At 36.0% G+C, this 23,261-nt stretch overlaps 1 protein-coding gene across 1 annotated transcript in view; it reads right to left on the reverse strand.

Moving 5' to 3' along the window:
- The window catches only part of KCNH5 (potassium voltage-gated channel subfamily H member 5), a 275,213-nt gene that overhangs the window by 246,645 nt on the left and 5,307 nt on the right, over positions 1–23,261 (reverse strand). Inside the window, exon 2 of the mRNA XM_077909564.1 lies at positions 5,067–5,190. Within this exon, the coding sequence (XP_077765690.1) occupies positions 5,067–5,190 (124 nt within the window). The remainder of the gene's footprint in view (positions 1–5,066; positions 5,191–23,261) is intronic.

Genomic DNA, 23,261 nt, shown 5'->3' on the forward strand with positions numbered 1-23,261 from the left:
TATGTTGTTAGCTTCTTTCAGTGTCTTATCCTTCCAACATATGATTTAGAAAGTTAGGCTCTGCCATATTTTTTAACAAACCTACTACTGGACATTTTGATTATTTCTAAGACTTTATTCTTCTAAAAAATGCTGCAGTAAACATAAAATGGGCAGAGTTTAATTTTAAAAGGAGACAAGGAGGTTTAAAGGGGAGTGCACTAAAATAAATAAAGCCTATAAGAAAACCTGATAAGGTTCAAATATCCTCAGCCCATGTATCAGATGCCAGTCTTCATTGTTCTGTGAAGGCACTGAACTGGTTGCAAATTTTAGATCAGCAAAACACACTGGGTGTTTTGTGCAATCAAGTAATAATTGTTTACATTAAGAATATTATCATTTCAGAGGCACCTGAGTGGCTAAGTCAGTTGAGAGGCCAACTCTGGGTTTCAGCTCAAGTCACAGTCTCAGGGTCCTGAGATCAAGCCCCACATCAGGCTTCTGGCTCCTTAAGGAGTCAGCTTGTGGATTCTCTCTCTCCCTCTACTCCCCCACAACTCATGCACATACATTGGCATGCTCTCTCTCGCTCTCAAATAAATAAATAAATCCTTTTTTTTTTTAAGGCTTTTCAAAAAAAAAGAATATTATCATTTTAAAAATGCCATCTCTAGCAATAGTGAAGAAGAGCTGGGGGAAGGTTTGCATACTTCTTCCCACAGTAAAAATGTATAACATAATCCAAAACTCTCCACTCTCTCACCCACCTTAATTACCGGTAACACTTGGGATGAAATACAATAAACAAAAGCATGTTACACAGAAGAATGTGAGACCTAGGTTAGGGTTTATTGCAACACAAGCCAATCTAATTCAACAAATACAAACACGAAACACTGAGCTATGTCCTTAAGTGCATACAAAAGTGACCAAGATGAAATATCCACCTTAAAGACATTTATAATCTGACACTGATGTTGGAAGCAAAAAAAGCAGCTCTTTTAGGGGGCAATATGTCTCAAAAATCACAAAAACAATTGCAATGAAAACCCCAAGGGATAAGGAAAGCTAGTTTAAGGCCAGATGATGATGTCAAATAATGAACCACAAAGGAGTCAGAGGAGGAAAATCTTATTGAGGGAATCATAAATACCTTCAGGCAGAAGATAGCATCTGAAAGAGGCATGGCATGATAATGGGTTGTCCACAGTACAAAAAGAAGAAATGGGTATGGAAGCATTTACAGTCCTGGAATTCTCTACAGAGCCAGATGCATAAGTAACATTAAAACTAGCCTTTTCCTAACTTAAAGCCTGCTGAGGCATAAGGGAACAGAGAAGCTCAATACAGACCTCACCCTCTCAGAACTTAGAACACACACCTTAGTAGCAGAGCCAGCCTAGGAGCTAATATTCACCTAACAGAAGAAAAAGGCACAAAGGTACCAGTGCTACAAAAGGCAACTTCCCACCACTCTCGTTTACCCATTTCAGACCTAGAAGTGAAGATTGAATGTAAAAATAAAGTTAGAAAAATGAGGATTGTGGAAACGAGATAAGTGAAGAAGACTTTTGAACAAACTATTTCTCAAACCTGGCTAAACATCAGAATCACCTGAGCTGATGGTTAAAGGTACTGATTTGTTACCTGCCCCCACCTCGCACCTTGGGTGATTCTAATTGAATAAGTAATTCCCAGAGGTGAGGTCTGGGAATATGTGTTGTGCAAAACCTCTCCAAGTGATTTGTATGCGTAGTCAGGTTTAGATTCACTGGTATAACATGAAATCCTGGCTTCCATGAAGATGCAGAATATATGCATATATATCTTTCTATTTTTTTTTTCAGCATAAATATATAGAAAAAAGGATAAATAAATCACCATATTTTCCTGGGCAAGTCCTTAAACATAACTCTACCTCAATTTTCTTCTCTGAAAAACAAAGTATCTGGAGTAGAAAATAATTCAGATCCCTCATGGTTCCAAAATAACATGATTTTGGTGCTCAGTTAAGTGAGAGTTTTGAAGAAAAATTAACTCAAGGAAAAACATCCCATCTGGCCCTACTGAAATATTGTGAAAAATTTTTCAGATCTAAATTGGTTCCTTTATAGAATTTCCTTCTCTTTTATATGATCTTTTTTCATAATACTCTCTTTAAATGCACAGATACGGCCTATTTTAGAAAGAATTCTTATAAATAATATAAATACCAGATTCTGTTTTACATAAGCCAAACAAAATAGCAATGGTACAATGTACCAACATTACAAAGCACGTGTGATTTACACAGGATGTAAAAACTTTTCTGGGGGGACGCCTGGGTGGCTCAGCAGTTGAGCATCTGCCTTCAGCCCAGGGTGTGATCCTGGAGACCCAGGATTGAGTCCCACATCCAGCTCCCTGCATGGAGCCTGCTTCTCCCTCTGCCTGTGTCTCTGCTTCTCTCTCTCTCTCTCTCTCTCTCTCTCTATCATGAATAAATAAAAATCTTTTTAAAAAAATTCTTTTTTGATGTTCTCTAAATGTTTGTGAATTATGTCCTACTTGGTTGGGGGGCTGTTTACTCTGTTCAAGAGTTTTAGCAGCTCAAGAAGTGCTGATGTGATGCCATCAGTGATTCTCTGCTAGAGGATGCTCCTTTGATCACTAGCACCTCGAACAGTTCATGGCTCATCACAGTCAAAAAATATTTACTGAATGAATTAATAGATTTATAGATATACAAAAATCTTTTTCTTTGCACAAGTTCCCCCAATGGCTCTTAAGCTATATATTTCCACTGACAATTTAGTCTCCTTCATATTCTAATATAATTTTTACTCTACAGTTTTTATATAGGAGTAAATAGACTGTAGTGCCAATGGGGGAGGTGTGGGGAAGGGGGGTGACAGTCTCCACACCAACAATCAATTCTTGGGATACCAGCAGGTGGTATCACCAGCTAGACCGCAAGACCTGACCTTTACTGCCCACCTGCTTGTGCTCACCCACCGTTGTCCCTCATTTTCCCTTAAGCTCTTCTTTCCAGCTTACCTCTAACTCGGCGAATGCAGAGGCAAGGCGAAACCGCCCCTCCAGCGAAAGCGGCTGCCCTGACAAGGCCTCCAGCCAGCTCATCACAGGGACCGGGTGGAGCTTGACCTCTGCCTCGCGCCTGCGCAGATGGACCGTGCCCCGGCCTCCAAAATGATGGACCACCACTCTGACGTCATTAAAGTACTAAAATCCCTGCCCCGGGAGGAGCACAAGCCTCATTTACATAACATACAAGGTGTGCTCCTCTGCCCGTGATGACAAGGCTTCCCTAACGAAAAACTCATCCTAACCCTAAGTAAAAGGAATCCCTTCACCCTGGGTCGGGGAGTCAAGGCTTTGGAAGCCATTCCCCGTGATGTCCTTATTTGCTTCAAATTACGTTTTTGTGTGACAGCTCCACCTGGTGCAGTTTCTGACTCATCAGAGAATGAATTGGTTCGGTCACAGTTGTCCTACGATTTATCTGAATTCTGACACTATCCATCCGGAGACAGCATAATTCCACAAGTTAAGGGTTCAGTCCCACAAGACCACCCTCCACTACCCCTCCAGACACCCGTTGAAAGCATGGGTTGTTACCTGTACTTTAACCCGTCAACTACAGACTGGAGGTTTCCACAGTCTTCTTGGGTTTGATTAATTTGCTAGGGCAGCACAGAGAGCTCAGAGAAATAGTCTATTTACTAGATCACTGGTTTATTATAAAAGGATATAACTCCGGAACAGGTAGATCAAAGAGATACACAGGCAAGGTATGGGGGGAAGCACAGAGCTTCCACGCTCTCTCCAGGTGCCCAGCACTTCCACATTTCACCAACTCAGAAGCTCTCATGATTTATTAGATTCTTGACTATTGGCAATTAATTCAACCTCCAGGCCCATCCTCTCCCTAGAGGCTAGAAGGTTGTGGGGCTGGAGTACTGAAAGGTTCAACCCTCCAATCACCTGGATGCAAGAGCCTTTAAACTAAGGTTACCTAAGGGCTTTCCAAACAGCATCATTAACATAAAAAAGGGGAACATTTATCATTCTTATCATTCTTATCTTTCCTTATCGGGAAATTCCAAGGGTTTTAAAAGACTGGAGCCAGGAACTACATCAAAGCCCAAATATATATATATATATATATATATATATATATATATATATATACACATTATATATATATATACATTACTATAAATATATATATATATATTTTTTTTTTTTTTTTAAGATTTTATTCATTTGTTTGACAGAGAATGAGAGAGCACAAGCGTTTGGAGGGACAGGCAGACGAGAGGGAAAAGCAGTCTTCCCACTGAGCATAGAGACTGATGTGGGGCTCAATCCCAAGACCCTGGGATCATGACCTGAGCAGAAGGTAGATGCTTAATTGACTGAGCCACCAGGCACCCCCAAAATATATATTTCTTATTATAAGAAAATCCCAATATCACAAAAAGTCTAAGCACAGGAGTTTCCCCTTCCCTGGGGAGGATCCGTTCCAAGACACCCACCCATAGGTGTCTGAAATCTCAGATAGAACATAACACTGTATAAACTTATTTTTTTCCTATATATACATACCTATGATAAAGTTTAATTTATAGTTAGGCACAGGAAGAGATTAACAATAATAACTAATAATAAAAGAACAATTAATAACAATATACTGTAATAAAAGTTATATGAGTGTGGTCTCTCTCTAAGCATCTTATTGTATTGTACTCACCTTTCTTTTGATGATGTAAAATGAGAAAATGCGGAGCATTTTCATAGGAAATAACATAGCAGTTCATAGGAAATGAGATGAAGTGAGGTGAATGATGTAGCCAACCAGGAGGAGCATCTGCTCCTGGAAGTGGTTAACTGTGGGTAACAAACAACTGGAAGCATGAAACCACAGGGAAGCAAAGCCACAGGGAAGTAGAAACCACAGGGAAGCAAAGCCACAGGGAAGCAAAACCGGGGTCAAGTGGAGGACTACTGTAAGTTTAGACTTTAACCACATTCAGCATTTACTTAAACTTCAGAAAAGATTCCTAAGATGTTCTATTACCTACCTGCAAGTGCTGCTTTTCTGCATGACGTCAGCTCGATGATATCCAGAGAGTTTGCAAAAACCGTCATTACTATAAACTACAGGCCAATCCACAATCTGGGCATTTCCCAGTAAGAAACTCGATTCTAAAGAAGAAAGAAGGAAAAGGAAGTTTTTTTAGCTTCATTTAACAAGGTACTCCTTTCAAGTAAACAAAAAGATAAATTCATAGACAAATGCAACTATGGTTTGTTATGGTACAAATAATAAAGCCTATTCTTGAGATTGACATAATCAGTTAACATGATTATCAAATGAGATCTGCAATAAGTATAAGATTTGCATACAAACAAAAACTCCATTGAAAAGAAGCTAGTTTATAATACCTCTTTCCATTCAAGTATATTCTAAGCTATGAAAACAAGTATGGTTGATATTAAATAAACGTTAATGACTATAATAATTTCCCCCCAAAACAGATTATTTTATTAAAATTAGGGCTACAGTCACTTCTCCACTAAACGAGAAAACTGAACTTGATAATATTGAGGCAAATTTGTATAACTGCTCCAAAAATTCTATATATAACATTATAATTTTGACATGAGGGGACAAATGGTCCATTAGATTGATCTTGAGAAGTCTAATTTAAGATAACATTGAAGAGGGGCACCTCGGTGGCTCAGCTGGTTAAACTTCTGACTCCTGGTTTCAACTCAGCTCATGATCTCATGTGTCATGAGATGGAGCCCCACAGAGGGCTCTACATTCAGTGGGGAGTCTGCTCGAGATTCTCTTGCTCTGCCCCTCTTCCCCCTTGTTCTCTCTCTCAAATAAATAAGTCTTTAAAAAAATTTTAAAAACATTGAAGGGTCCTTTTCTAAAATGAAATTATTCAAAGATAGTATTTTAAACTACTTTCTACACAGAATTTGGGAAATATTATTATAAATAAAGGAATATCTCTTTTTATTTATATTTTGGATGTAGAAGTGATTCTCCTTTAGGTATAAAATAAAATAAGATCAAACCAGAGAGGGAGGCAAACCCTAAGAGAATCTTAAATATAGAGAACAAATTGAGGAAGGATTGCTGGAGGGGAGGTGAGTAGGGGGATGGGCGAAATGGGTGATGGGCATTAAGGAGGGCACTTGCTGGGATGAATACTGGAGGTTATATGTAAGTGATAAATCACTTAAATCACTAAATTCTACTCCTGAGACCCATACTACACTATATGTTAGCTACCTTGAATTTAAATTAAAAAAAACATAATACAAAAAATAGTATCTTTTGATATCAACCTCAATTGAAAAGCCAATATTAGAAAAGAGTAAATTATTTAAGGGAATACTATACTTAAAAAATTCAAAATATCAAAAAAAAAAAATCCTCCTTTGAATTCATATGCAAAATAGTGTCCTAAAAAGAAAAATTAACTTCTGAGTTTAAGACTTTAAGTTTAAATCCTGACTCAAAGTTGGTCTTCATAAAAATAACAATGCAATTCAACATTTGCTAAGTAGCTGCTAAGTGAAAGGCACTATTCTGGGATAGAATAAAGATCAATAAAACATATCTTTACTCTAAAAAAACTTACATGTTAAGAAAAATAAATATGTAACGACCAATTAAACTTATCAGAATAGACGCTAAATCTAGAAGCAGTGGACAGATTATGGCAAAAATCTGTTTCAAGGTACTAAAAACAACTGGAAGTAGACAGAAACTGAATAAAAGGACAAACCCTTGGGAAAAAAAGAGATACATTAAATAAGATATTCATTTAACTGTCTATTCCTGGAAAGCAAATTTCCAGTTTATACAGTTCATTGGTGATAGAGCTCAAGAAGAAAAGTCTTATGGGACTAAACATTCAAAAGTCACAATTTGAGGTTGCCAGAGCATCTTGAAGTCAAAGGGGAGATCCTTTAACAAACAGAGCCATAAATTTATATATAAATGTACCTTAAATTCTTCTCCGTGATTTAAAGTATGCATGCACAAAATGAGTCTACAAGATATCTGTCTACTCCAGCAATGACTAGTAGGTAAGAGGTAAGCAAAATTTTCACCAACTCTCATGGCTAAAAGACAAATTTCTGAGCTCAAGTCCTATCAAGTTAGAGAAGCTTGGTAGATAACTCAAGCTCTCCATTTAAGTCACAGAAGGCCATGCGTTAGGAATAAGAAACAAGTCCCAAGATAATGGGTTATAACCTGGGACTAAGATAAAAATGTAGAAAATACATTCACACTTAAAAAAAAAAAATTAAAATCATAATCAAGGAAACCCACCAGTAATTTAACTACCTGCTCTCTACAATGTATGAACAGTGTCCCCTATGCACTTAAAAACCATTAGGCATGTAAAGAAACAGAAGACTATTATGATAGTCCAGGGACAAAATAAGCAATAGAAAGAGAGGTCAATATTGGAACACATAAGTAAATAATACATTCTGAAATAAAAAATCCATTGGATAGGTTTATTTTTTTAGTTATTTTTTTAAGATTTTATTTATTTATTCATGAGAGACCCAGAGAGAGAGGCAGAGACATAGGCAGAGAGAAGCAGGTTCCATGCAGGGAGCCTGATGTGGGACTTGATCCCAGAACTCCAGGATCACCCCCTGGGCAGAAGGCAGATGCTTAACCGCTGAGCCACCCAGGCATCCCCATTGGATAAGTTTAATAGTAGATTGAACACTAAGAAAGAACAATTTAAAAACATATCAATGCAAATTATTCCAAACTGAAGCAAAAAGACAACAAGATTCAAAGATGTTCCATAGGACAATATCAAGCAGTCTAAAACATAGGTAATTGAGTATGGGGGGAAAAAAGGCTGAATAGGGCATCAATGTTATATGGATAAAGGATGACTAAAATTTTTCAAACAACCTAGAGATCTTAGTTTAGTGAAACTCAAGGAAGATAAATGCAAACAAAGTGACAGTAGAAAAATGGGTAACAGTAAAGCTGAAAATAAGAAATAAGGGGGAAAAAGTCTTTTAAACATCCAAAGCAAAAAAAGTATTTAAGTATGTTGGGGGGGGGGGGATGAGATGGGGGAGATAATAATTACAGCATACAAATCATGAAAAACAAAGACAACCAGAAAATAATGAAATGACATCTTTAAAATACTGAGAGGAAAATATTTATCCACCTAGATTTTCATGTAGAGCAAAGGTATCCTTCAGAATGGAAGGTAAAGCAAAGACATGTTCAGAAACAGGAAGAATTCACTGCAGCAGAATCACAATAAAACAAATTCAGTAGGTGTTTCAACTGAAAGGGAAAAAAATCAAAATAATAATAATGATGACCATCACACACACATACACACACACACAAGTCAAGAAAGTAAAAACAAACAGCTGGTGGGAAAAACGGAACACAAACAACAGGGGGTACCTGGGTGGCTCAGTCCATTGAGCATCTGACTCTTGATTTCAGCTCAGGTCACAGTCTCATGATCAAGCCCTACATTGGGCTCCACACTCAGTGGGAGTCTGCTTGAGATTCTCTCCCTCTCCATTTGCTCCCACCCCCTATGCTCTCACTCTCTCTCTCTCTCTCTCTTTCTCTCTCTAGAATAAATAAATACATCTTAAAAAAAAAAAAAAACACTAAGTAAACCATGGGATGGCTGTCCTAAATCTAACCATACTAAGCATTACATTAAATGTAAATGGAATAAATAGACTAATTAAAAAACAAAAATTTTCAGACTGGATTTTAAAACAAAGAAAAGAAACTGATAGTCTACTATTTCTAAGAAAGACATTCAAAGTATAAAGACATAGATAAGTCAAAAGCGAAAGCATGGGGAAATGTATTACATAAACACTAAGCATAAGAAAGCAAATGTAGCTATATTAATGCAAAATAAAATATTCTTAAAGACAGGATAATAAAATCTTTGCCACTTTAAGAAAGACAAAAATTTCTTAGATAAGACTCATATAGCAAGCCCCATAAAAGAAAATGTTGATAAATAAATTAGATATCATCAAATTAAAATCAGCTGCTCATTAAAGGACATTGTCAAAAAAAAAAAAGAAAAGAAAATCCACTGAAAAATTTATTTTTAAAAAAGTATTTTTTTCTGAAAAAAAAATTTACACTACAGCTCTCTGAGAAAGAACCCCTATCCAGAATATACTAAAAAATATCCTACAAAAAAAATAATAAATGAACCAAGGAACAAAATGGGCAAATAATTCGACAGACATCACACAAAAGATATACAATGTCCATTAACCACAAGAATAATATGCTCATTACCATCAGGCATCTGGGAAATACAAAGTAAATGCACAATGACATATCATTCCTCAACCACTAGAGTGGCTATAAAGGTTAACAATACAAAATGTTGATGAGAATGCAAAAAACTGAAACTCTTTATAAAATACTAATGAGGATATAAAATGGAACGATCACTTTGAAAAATAGTTTCTTGTAGAGTTAAATATTTAGCTATGACCCAGAAATTTCACTCTTAGGCATTTACTCAAGTGAAATGAAAACATATGTTAACAAAAAGACTTGTAAAAAAATGTTCACATCAGATTTATTCATAAGAGCTGAAAACAATGTAAATATCCATCAATAAGAGAATGGATTAAAAATTGTGACATATTCATACAAGAAAAGCTACTCAGGTCTAAAATGGAACAAACTACTCATACATGCAATTATATGGATGAATCTGATAAACATAATGATTGAAAGAAGCCAGAAGCTTTAATTTCATTCATATAAAGTTTAAATACAGGCAAAGCTAATCTATGGTGCTAGGGATCAGAACAAAGTCTGTCAAATCAACCACAGTCAAATTTTTCTTATGTTTTTGTCAGCTTCAAGCTCTTTCCCAACGTAGGATCTTATAACTTGCCATTCTCTCTGCCTGAACACCATTCATTTCCTTACTTATCTGATTGACACTTGCAGTTATTTAGATCTAATTGTCACGACCTCTGTATTGTTTCCTGACCTTCTTTCTGATCAGGTCATACCTAATAATTTTATACATGATGCACCTCTTCCTCACAGACTTTAATGCAGTTACAATTCTATATATGTTCGTGTTGGTTTTTTTTATATGTTCGTGTTATATGATGAATGCATATCTGCCTGCTGGGCTGTAAGCTCTATAAGGACAGAAAATATACTCATTTGGTCCCATTTAATCCCCCTATACCTAATACGTTGCCTGGCACATAGTACATGCTTGCTTGTTGGTTGATTATATCAATAAATAAATGAATTAATGTATTCTGCAGAGATCTCTTTATATAATTGATATCATGAAATTTAGTATGCAATGCCTCTCTAAATACTTCATATAAGCTACTTTTAATTTCTTAGCTAATATAGTCCCTGAGATTATGAATTTTATCCCTACCGTACCTACGAGAGTTGTAATATAGTAATTATTTATTGACTGAAATAATTGTCTGTATCCCAGGAAATAGGACGCAAATGTTCTAAAAAAGAACGAATGTAAACATAAAAGGCCATACTGAAGGAGGCTTCCTCTCCCCCAGAAACTAAGCAAACCAGTGTTTTCAAACTTTTTTTAAGTTGAAACTCATAGTAAGAAATCAATTTTATATAGTATCTCAAAATATGTTTGCACAGGCACACACATGTACCTACACAAATACACAACTTAAAAAAATTATCAGACAATACTTACTACATGAGATGTCCTCCTTTTTTATTCTACTTCAATTTTTTGGTGTGCTGGTCAAGACTCATTAAATCAATTTTATCCCCAAAGTAAGGGTTATATTTCACAACATCCTAACCATCTCCAAAGTCTTGCAGACCTTCCTCTGTCATAAGCAGACATTTGTTAGGATTTGGAGCAGGAGCTCTAATTGTTCCTAGTTAATTTTGCTATTAAAGATATTGAACTGCTCCCATCATACCATTTTCAATAACTCTACAATGAGAAAATTAAGACTCCAGCTCAGTAGGGCCTAACTATGATTATTTATTTATTGCTGATATATTATTTCACTTATACTCTAGTAACTGTATATAATAACAAAATTAAAGCAACAGAACCCACACTCTGTGCTAGGCATTGGGACAGATGTCACCTGTTTTCTCTAATCTGGAAAACAACTCCATTCTGCAATAAGTCAGAGACTCACCAAGCCCAGATTCCCCAGGAGCAGCATCTAGAATATAGGTTCCCTAAATTCTAATTCTTTACTGAGATATTTGCAAATTCCAACTTTTTCTAGGTGAAATTGTGTCTTTTTTGAAGAAGTCCTAAAGCAACTCCCTGCAGGGAGGATTAATTCTCATATTAGCTTTGAGACAGAGTTGTGCGGGGGGCGGGGGGGGGGACACCAAAGTTAAAATAAATCTCATTTTTCAAAATATGTATTGATTTTAGCCAATAATCATAGAATACAGACTATTCAGAAATTTGCTAGCTACATACTAGAGTATTTGCTCACAGGTTCAATCAGACCTAGCAACTCAAAAGAGAGTTTTTAAATCAACTCAAAGATTAAGCAAATAGTCTAGAAAATGTGGTGTCCACTCATCTTTATGCTTCAAGTTTGATTTTATTCATTTAGACCATCAGAGAGTGAAGTAACCGCATGTTCACTAGTCCTTACCTCAAAGTCCTAACAACTGCGCATTAGCAATATGTGCTCTGAGTTTATGGAGGAGCGTAAGAACTGCTTTATCATTTCTGAATGTTTTATAAAACCATAATTGAGAAAATTAGCCACAGCACCAGGGACTTCATATAACAAGTTATCAACTGGTAAATATTCATAACAATCAAATTATCACAAAAAGCCCTGTCCCCAAACTTTCTGCCTGTACTTGGATTCCCCTCTCAATATTCCCAAGGGAGCTACTCTGAAAAGCCTAGGGAGTTTTAATTAGGTTATTGGTTTCCTCACATACAAACTGGAGAAACTAATACCTACCACTCTGGGTAATTTATGGAGATGAAATAGAGTAATGCAAGCAAAATCTTTATAAATCAACTACTGGAGCAAAAAGCCTTTATAAACTAATAATTTATTATTTATTATGTACAAGAGTCTTGAAAACTATGTCATATATGCAGAGAGAGCTTTCTACGTGTGAGTTCTGTAAATGTATATACAAGCAAAGAACTAGAAAAAAACACAAATATTCAAATGTTGATCCTGCAAACCAAAACCTATGAAACTGTATTTGTCACTGAAAGCTAAACTACAAAATAAAATATTGAGAAGAAGGGGAGGCACAAAAGAAGGGGAAACAGATTTCCTTTTCATGTCAAAGGCTAAATTAGATGAAAACTGGTAAATATTAAACTTTCCAGGATCTTCTTTTGGATATTTGTCTGTTAACTGACACACAATTTGTGTATTTGAAATATTCATACAACTGTTCCATTTCCCTATAGTCATGAAAATTACTGTTTCAGTGAATGTGAAATCTGATATTATTAACAAACATTAAGAACAGGATAGCAAATTAATTAAAATTGTTTCCTGGAAAATTTTAATTTCCTTTGGCTTTAAAACATGGTGGGGAAAAGCAGTCTGCCTACTGAGAGATAACTTCCCTGCAAAGGAGATGACTTGCAAATCTTTAAAGTGAGACCAGTTCAGAAGTTTTGGAAACACAAAGCTGTTAAGGAAATTGCCGAGAATTCTTGGTGACCACCACCATCCTCATTGTTCTGAACTGAATATTTGTGTCCTCCCAAAATTCATATGTTGAAACCCAACCTTTCATGTGAAGGCACTGGGAGGTAGAGCCTTTGGGATATGGTTAAGATTCAATGAGGTCATGAGGGTAACGTCCCTCATGAATAGGATTAGTTTCCCTATAACAGTCACAAGACAGTTTGCTTCCTCTGTTCTGCTCTCCACCATGTGAGGACACAAGAAGCCAGCTGTCCACAACCAGGAAAGGGTTCTCACCAGAACCCAACTGTCCTGGCACCTTGATCTTGGACTTTCAACTTCCAGAATTGTGAGAAATAATTTCTGTTGTTTAGAAGCCACTCAATTTATGCTATTTTGTTAAGGTAGCCCAAGTAGATTAAGACATTCATCAATCAATCTTGACAGAGAAATCAGTTCTGATTTGTCCTCACGGTTCTTAGCACACCAAGAGCCATGAATTCTGGAAAATTCAACCTTCTTGGGGATCCAGACTGTTTAAGTCCTTGAAGATGTCTGTATACATTTCCTGTCCAAATGATTCAAATACATAGTACATTCCTGCATGAGAGGCTTAAGAATCAGGTTATTACCCCTACTCAGTGTTAGCAGTCCAGTACATTTCAAAAGCTGTAATTCTACACAAGCAGATTCTTTTTTTTTTTTTTTTTTAAGATTTGTTTATTTGAGAGAGAGAGAAAAAAAAAAAACTGGAGGAGCAGAGGGAGAGGGACAAGTAGACTCTGCGCTTAGCATGGGGCTGATGGGAGGCTCCATTTCAGGACCCTGGGATCATGACCTGAGTGAAAGCAAGAGTCTGATGCTTAACCGACTGAGCCATCCCAGTGTCCCATACATGAGCAGAGTCTTAACTGAATCTCTACAAGAAGCTAAGTCCTGAAACATCTCCTATTCTTTCAAGACCATCCAGTATTTTCTCAGAGATAGAACTGAGGCCAATCTAGCTCTCTTCCTTCAAAGGTTAGAAGGTAAAAAAAAATAAATCACAAGACCCTGATTCAAAATGGCCCAGTAGGAATCATTATGAGTTTCTCTCAGTTTTGACTACCCATTTAATTGGGATGGAGACTGAAGGGAATTGGAAGAGGCCCCAGGAGTTACTCATTCTAGGCCTCACCCCTCAAAGATTCTGTTTTAATGGGTCTGGGGTGAGATCCAGTCATCAGTACTTGTTTTTAAATCTTCTGAAGTGGTTCTAATGTGCAGCCAGAGTGGAGAAGGACTAATCTGCTGCATTAATCCCCAAATACTGATGGCTGCAATAGAATCCTGTCACGAGTGTCAAAAATGTCAAAAATACAGATTTCTAAATTCTAATGCAGATGCACTAAATAGACTCCCTCAGGATGGAACACAAAAATACAGTGTCTGAAGGAAAATTCCATACTCACCCAGGTTTGGGAAACTGACATAGTACTTTGCTACTCAAAGTGCGGACCAGTACCACCTGTAAGATTGCTAGCAATGCAGACTCTGGGACCCGCCATAGACCTCACAAATCAGAACCTGCATTTTAACGAGATTGTCAGGATGAGTCTCAAGCCCATGAATGCACTCATCTTATACATTCTTTCTTTCTTTTCATGGATGGGAAAGCAGGCCATGGAAAGGTGAAGGACTCCATGCACACAAGAAAGGAGTGCTGGGAGACAAACACACAGCCAGGCCTCACTGTCTAAGATTTTCTATGCTATCACAGTATATTTCTGGGTTGCTATCTAAGCTTTTGTTTTGCTTTGTCTGAATATAAAGGAAGCAGTTCCTCTTTAAAGAGCCATTTTTTCAGATAAAATTGGAAAATAACCGTAGTCTATGCCACTCGTATTAATCCCATTCTTAAAGAAGATCATATACAAATTATGAGATCAATAGTCCTGACTGATAAAAATCTCTTGAAGAAGAAAGCTATATTTGGTCAATGACAATATAAAAGCATGGGAGATGTTGCTTCCCTTCCTACAGCAATTCCAGGAAAAAGTGTTTTCCTTTGAGCTGCTCCAACACAATCTGTATCTGGCATGATTAGACAGATTTTGTTTTGTTTTGTTTTTATGAAAACTATACCCTTCTGTAGTCTAGAAATTCTATGGACATTAACAAGTTGAAACACCTTTTGGGGGATTAACACACACTCTCAGTTTCCCTCCTTCCCTCTTCCCTCAACTTTTTCATGCAAGTACCATAGAGAGATGAATTTCAGAGCACTAGCACAGAGTTTTCAGATATTTTAGGAAGTGATGAGACACATGAAAGAATTCTAGAGTACTAAGGAAGAGAGAAAATATCAAGTGGGGGTGAGAACGGGAAAGCACTTTAGAAAAAGAATCCAGAAACACTGAATGAAACACTTTCACTAATACATAGTTTTTCCAAGGTCAGGAGTTGCCTCTGGGGACAACTTACAGGATTTTCTCTCTGATTATGTTCATTTAGTCTTATCTTTGGACAAGAACACCACCCAGAAATCAGCACTGTTATTCTGAAAGCCTTACAATCCCAGGACAGAATTCCTCCAAAAAAGATGTTCAGTGCAGGTGGAAGGTCAGGAAGCTAGCTGAGAGCCATTTCAAGCTGCTCTCCAGATCCCCTGGGCCTCTGTGAAGAAGGGCTGAGCAAAGGTACTCATAGCTCCAAGTTGCACCTCACCTTCCAAATCTTTTGATTCAAAGAGTTAAAGAACATATGTTCCAAAAATCAGTGACCTCAAAGAAATGGAAAAGCATTTCATGTTCATGGATTGGAAGAATAAACATTGTCAAAATGTCTATACTACCCAAAGCAATCTATACATTTAATATAATTCTTATCAAAATATTCCCAGCATTTTTCAGAGAGTTAGAACAAACAATCCTATAATTTGCGTGTAGTCACAAAAGACCCCAAAATGGCCAAAGCAATCCTGAAAAAGAAAAACAAAATTGGGGACATCATAATTCTGGATTTCAAGTTATGTTACAAAGCTGCGGTCAAGACCATGTCTATTTGTTTATCACAAGTGTTTGTTGAATGATCGAATCAAATATAAAAATTTTGATTCCTATTTAAAGTCATATAATCAACAATTATTAGAACAATGCTAAATATTGTCAAGAATTATAGATAAGGACCATGCTAGGTAGTTTTCTTCAAAGAACTGACAATTCTATATATTTTTAAAAGATTTTATTTATTTATTCATGATAGACATAGAGAGAGGGAGAGAGGCAGAGACACAGGCAGAGAGAGAAGCAGGCTCCATGCCGGGAGCCCGACGGGGGACTCGATCCCGGGACTCCAGGATTGCGCCCTGGGCCAAAGGCAGGTGCTAAACCGCTGAGCCACCCAGGGATCCCCGACAATTCTGTATTAAAAAAAAAAAATCAGGTGTCCCTGAGCAGACTTCCCTGCACTCTGGAAACTTGTAAATTTAAATCATGGGATCTATATTATTTTTTAAACTTGTCTTCTGGGTGAGTGATATCTATAGATATATTTAAGCTGCATATAACAGTAACAGCAAAACAATCCCTTGAAGCACATATAGCACATGTTATTTAGGTTAAATAAAATTCTGGCACAGATGGCCAAACAAAAGCATAAATAACTTATATGTCATACCCACATTCACAATATTGATTTCTGGTAGACGCATTGCTCACTTCCACTATGCAATAACAGAATATAAGGCTGAGGCTGGTATCTTTTCTGTTTTTACAAATACACCTTTACCCTACAGCTCTATGGCAAGATAGCATGTGTGTGTAGACACATAATCTTTGTACATTCGACAATGAGACTAATTATTATATAATAATATTGGCAACATTAAGCAGACCATCACTGTGGGAGTTTGAAATATGCAAAAAATATCTGTTAATTTATTCAAACTTGTTCAGCTGTCATCAAAGATAAAAATATGCCTCCACTTTTCATCTCCTTCAAGATCAAAGGTACATTTTTAAGTTTCTGTGTTTCTTTGATGGCATTAATTTCAACGTTTTTCCAACTAGACAAAGTGGTTCAAAATGCATGATTCTTTAACATATATTTCTGAAATTCTAATGAAAAGAATAATAGTAATTTTGTTAGAGAAAGTATTTCTCCACACACCCAAAAAGAATATTCAACAATTCAAAATTTCTACTTATAATAGTTGGTATTTTGCTCTTGAGAAGATGGGTTTCTAAAGAGTAACTGGTCAGAATTATTAGAAGCAAAATGTAACTGCAGTAACAGTTACGTAGTCTTGGAATATAACAGAAAACCTTCACCCTGATGTAGATGATGACAAACTTTTACTGAATTTTATTACAGTGAAATTTCTTAAAATACCTAAATCCATAAAATATTTGCTAATTATATAATCTTGGATAAAAGCTAAATCAAACAAAAAGTGGTTATTGGGGGGAAGTACTACATACTTAATGTTTAAGCATCTTTCAATCCTACAAATAAACAAACCTTGGTTTTACAAATGATCTGCATCTGTTCTGAAGGGATTATATATTTTCTTTGGAGTTAACTTTTTAAGACCATCAACAGTAATGGCTAGATAACTAATGAAGAATTCCAATTAAAAGGTGAGACCAACTTGCACACCTGGTAGAAATACAGAAGTGAGCTTTTCTGAATGCATTTACAATCTAATTTTCTAAAGCATGGTTCTATGCTTTTTTCTACTATCTATGCATAAGAGCTAATTGTGCAAGGGAAAAATACAGATCACAAATTCAATTCATTTCTCTCCTTTGGCCAGATTTCACTGGGCCAGTTACAGAGAGGCTGACATTTCTGCCTTCTTCAGCCTCAGCAAGCACTGCCAGCTACTGAGCTAAAGAGAACTGATGTTTTTTTGGCCCTAAATAGTAGTTATTTGTTGGAGGAAGGAATGGTGTTTGTTTGGGGTTTTGTGGTTTTCTCCAAATAAGTAAGCCTTTGGTCAAATGAGTACAAATGCTTTAAGCTCATATTCATCAATTTATGACTTAAAATGACAATGACTTAATTCTTTGGTCTCTTCAAGTTAAAAAAAAAAAAAAAAAACATAAAGAAAATCTCCCCTACTTTACCTTACTTATCTAGATAAAATAGGAAAAAGTGAATATTTAGTAAGCTTTTACTATGATGAGGTACAGGGAAAGATCCACTACATTTATGACTCTGCTGAGTCTTTCCACTGACTTGCAAGGTGGCACTTAAAATCCTAGAGAGGCCCAGTGTTTCACCGTGGGTAGGGGCTACAGCCAGGACAGTAGTCTGTGTCATCAAGACAAATGCCTTTGCTCTGTGAAGAATTCTGTTCTCTGAGCCTTAGAAATGCCCCCAGAGAGTCTCAGAAAGATTGCCCGCTTACTTTGACTGTGGTTGCTCTAGGAGAGAGAAAGACTGCTTTAGAAATGAATAAGGACAATGTACTTTCATTCCTCACACAAAGATAAAATATTTTGTTTCTGAGCCCAGTTAACAAAGCAGCTCTTTTTTTTTCCACCTATAATTCTTTATTTGGACCATCGTATTTACATACGTTGGCTGCATATGATGTCAGTTGTGAATATGTTTCATGCCCTGACATCAATCAGTATCGTCAACCGGCATGAATTTACTTACTCTGCACACAGCATTTATAGGGGGTACCAAAGAAGTATATGGCAAAATTTTTACCTCCAAGGATTGATAACCTGGTTAGGAAGCAAAAGCAATATTATACTGAGTGGGAAGCCAAAGAAGACCCTCAGATTTCTAGACTAAAAGACCAAAATTTAATTTTTTTTGAGTGTAGCTTACACACAATGTTGCACTAGTTTCAGATGTACAATATAGTGGTTCAGACTCACTATAAGTTAATGCTATGCCCACAAGTGTGGCTACCATCAGTCACCATGTAACATGGCATGTTACAATGCCATTAACTATATTCCTTATGCTTGTAACTTTTATTCCCATGACTTATTCATTCTATAACTAGAAGCCTATTTATCTCCCACTCCCCTTTACCCATTCTGCCCATCCTTCCAACCCCCTTCCGTCTGGCAACCATGAATTTGTTCTCTAATAACTTACAGGTCTCATCCCGCTAAAAGTCTAAAATATTAAAGACACCTTTGACAGAGATGGAGAAATAGCAAAGTAAGTGAGTTTGTTTGAAGCCAAAACTAATAATAAATTCAATTCTGGCTGCAACTGGGGTTTAGATTACTTGTGAGAAATACAAGAAGAGAAATGCTGTAGGCCATCGGAAACACAGAAGTAGGGCACAGAGAGGATAAAGTTTAAACTATGACAGAGGACAAGCTTGCTTGGAAAAGGAGGGTGAAGATGTGTAAGAAAAATGCTTAAAGTTTGAACCTGGAAGACTGTTTATTCTTCAGGAGAGGGGAAAGGAGGAGAAGGGAGGGACAGGGCAGGAAGAGAAGAGAAAGGGAATAGGAAAGGAATAGAAAGTGAAACTAGGAAAAAGGGCCAGAAAAAGTGCAAAGTCATGAAAGACAAGTGTGTGGAGATGGTAGCGGAGCATAGTCTCAAACCCTGCAAAGTTAGAAAAATATGGACAAATAAAAAAGGCCTTTGGATTCACAAGAATGCTCATTTGTAATCTTCTAGGACATTTTGACATTATGGTACAGACATAAGTCATTTGAAAGAGTCACAAAAAGAAATAGTGACCAAGAATTAAAGACATCGACTACAGATGGTGCATTCAAAGATTTAAATATCTGACAATAAAGTTATTCCTGTTAGTTAAAAACACTGATATTGATGTATTTGTTATATGCCAGACACTGTCAGTACTTTGTATGTATTACCTCATTTAATCCTCACTCCCAACACCATAAGCCAGGTACTCTTATTACTTGTCTTTTACAGAGGAGAAAACAAGGTACGAATAAGTAAGTCATGGAGCTAGTAAGCATTAGACCCAAGACTCTCATGCAAGCCTGCAGAACCTATGCCTTCTAACCAATGCTTACACTGCCCCTCACAGAAAAATATATATATATTTTTTATTGTTGTGTTTATTATGCATCCTCAGTGCTTTCATCTGTACCTAGCACATAGGAGGCACTCGATAAATTTGTTTCATTAATGAATTATTAACTAAAAAGAGTATAAGGGTCAAGCAAAAGGAGGGGGTCCATTTTTAGGGGACTTTATTCTGGGACCATTTAACCCCTTCTGCAGAGTTTCTCTATTTTCTCAATGTATAAATATATGAAAATAACCTTATTGTGCTTTAAGTTACCTCTGAATAAAAAATATGCCAGCAGACAGAAGAGATTAAGATAAAGATTAACTTCTCCCCTCAATCCAAGTAAGTTGTTTGATTTTCTGTCAAACTTGGAGATCTGAGGCTGGCCCTGCCATCTCTAAAAAGCCAAAATCCATTTTCTGTCTTCTGTGGGATACTGTACAGAACTGCAAGCTGCTTCTCAAGGCAAATCTCACTCAGAAGATACTTAAACTGGTAAGGATTGATTCCCAATGATAAAACGTGCCATCTCCTGACTGTGAAATTATTTTTTAAAAAATTTTAACTAGAATCTACAACTTTCTATCAGTTCTTTCTTATATAAAATAGTCTAGCTTTTCAACCCTTAGAGAAAAAAACAAAAGGAGTAGAAAATATTTTAACTGTATATCAAGTTGGAATAGATGAGTGTGAGATCACTTAGTGTTCACCTCTCATTCTCTCATGAGTCCCATGTGATTTGCCCCATTCAATGCAACTTCCGCTTTCAGATATACCCATTGACTTAATATTTTAAACTATGTAATCACTTATACAAGCTTACATTATAGATTTAATCAGCACTGTTTTGGGAAAAATCCAATTATATACTTGTTCAATTTAGGAGACAAAATCAAAAAAAACATTTATTCAACTAGTACTTGGTGCTATGCACTCTTGACAGTGGAAGATGTAGAATATATGTGAGGTATGACCATTATGGTTAACGAGCATAGTTCATGCAACATGTTCATGACTTTCTAATTATATGTCATTACCTCTAGGAACTGCTGTAGCTGTGCACCTAAACTCAGATCTCAAGCTCCAAAACTTTTGAAATCAATAGGACTTGGTACTTAGGATTTATATTTCTTTAATGGGAGCAGACCCTTAGAAACAAAAAAATATGTTTCAATAAAATTTCAAATAGCTTTTCAACTGCTCTTCCTAAGTTTTTTTTTCTTTGCTCTTTAATTAATTTTTTTATCTTTTCCATGTGAAAACTTAATGTATCACAAAACTACTATCTAAAATAGATACAGGGGATCCCTGGGTGGCGCAGCGGTTTGGCGCCTGCCTTTGGCCCAGGGCGCGATCCTGGAGACCCGGGATCGAATCCCATGTCAGGCTCCCGGTGCATGGAGCCTGCTTCTCCCTTTGCCTGTGTCTCTGCCTCTCTCTCTCTCACTGTGTGCCTATCATAAATAAATAAAAAATTTAAAATAAATAAATAAATAAATAAATAAATAAATAAATAAATAAAATAGATACAAAGATTTCTCTTTATTAGTAATAGTACCACATATAACCAAAAACTAAAATAATGTCTAAAATACACACTGATTTATGTGACAATATTATCATTTCCACCATTCAATCAAATATTCCAAGATTAAGCATTTCCAATATTAAATTAAATATTTTATAAAATGAAAATATTTACATGATTTTTTTAGTCATTTCTTAGTGAAGATCGGGAGTCATGCCATATAGTATTAAGCTAAAGTATTTGGTGAAACACAATGAGGATTTTTTTAGCGTTATTGAGCTATAATTGGCAAAAATTGTATGTAGTCAAGTATACAACTTGATAGTTTCATAAATGCATACGCAGTGGGATGATTATCACAATCAAGTTAATTAACATATTCATCACCTCACATAGTTTCTTTTTATTTTGTGTATGTGTGACAAGAACATGAAATAGGATTTTTTTAAAATTCTACTGTGCTATTGGTAAAGGAAAATTTTTTATGAAAGTCCATTTCTTACAGCACATCAAACTACTTCAATTTCCACAATAATAATACTGGTTTGAATTGTGATTTGTTATTCATGCTTATACGATTTCACAGCATATCTCTTTTATTCATAAAGGTGCTATATGGAATATTTTAATTTTTCTAATTAAAACTAATTTTGTTTGGGACATTTTAAAGCATCTCCCAATATTTGGTTTCTAACCCTACCAAAAAGGAAAAAAATCCTGAAACCAGATTCAAACTTGCTGGTTGATAAGAAACAAAACCTCTTAAAGTAATATCTCTAACCACACTCAGGGGAAAGTTTACTAAGTTTGGAGAACTTCAGAGAATATCTGATCAAGTATTGTATTTCATGTAAAAAGTTTGGATAACACGAAAATACTAGAATCATATAATATCCCAGGAAAATAGCTATAAATCTGTGAACTATTTTGCAATAAAGTCAAAGCACTGGGGACGCCTGGGTGGCTCAGTGGTTAAAAGCATGCGCCTTCGGCTCAGGGTGTGATCCTGGAGTCCCGTGATGGAGTCCCGCATCTGGCTCCCTGCATGCAGCCTGCTTCTCCCTCTGCCTATGTCTCTGCCTCTCTTTCTGTGTCTCTTATGAATAAATCAATTTTTAAAAAATCAAAGCACTGTCAGGATATGACTTTACTTCACTGATTTAATGAGTTACATCAAGACATCTGGTAGAAGAAAAACTTTGTTGAAATAGACAATATATATGGACACTATTTATATGGCATTTTCTGGCATATTTTATATGGCAAAACTCTGTATTTCATATATATATCACCACCACACTGAAATGGCTTATTACAATAAAATTTTGTTTATCTGATAAAGTAAATATTATGCTAGTCTAAAATATATTTAAATATATTTCTTTACATAAATTGTTTTTATTAATATCCAATTTATTTAGTCACAAAATGTTGGTCGCCATCAACTAAAATAAAACTGTAATAATTAAAAGAAATGAATACGTTTTTTTCATTCCACTTCCCTATACGTCTTCTATTTTAAATATTTTTTCCAAGATTAACAACTAACTACATTGATTTTAACCTCCAATCAAACTGGAGGAAAATCACTGAAATAGAAAAAAGGAAAATATGCACTACTTGGTTCACCTGTGCCAGAACCTATAGTGACCTCTTGTGGTAAATACTATTTACAGAGCTTTGGAGAACAATACAACCTTTTCCTAGGCCAGTCTCTGGAGAACATAGAAGTATTGTTCCTCCATGCTAGCAAACAGTCATTAACAATGGAAGTATAACACAAATATTAACTGAACCAAAGGATTTCTTGTTGGAAGTCTACTCAGTCACTGACAATTAAAATATTCATAGCTACTTTCTTCTATTAAAAAATATAGTGTCTTACATGGCTTTTTCAGTAGAGTATTAAAAGGATGGCAGCTGGGTACATGGGGTTCTTACATACCTTACTTCTGAAATCATACAAAAGATAGCCAAAGAGGACAATTTCTAGTGAAGGCAAAGGTGAACTGGGATAAG

Source organism: Canis aureus, chromosome 9, assembly GCF_053574225.1.
Source record: "Canis aureus isolate CA01 chromosome 9, VMU_Caureus_v.1.0, whole genome shotgun sequence".
Taxonomy (NCBI): Eukaryota; Metazoa; Chordata; class Mammalia; order Carnivora; family Canidae; genus Canis; species Canis aureus.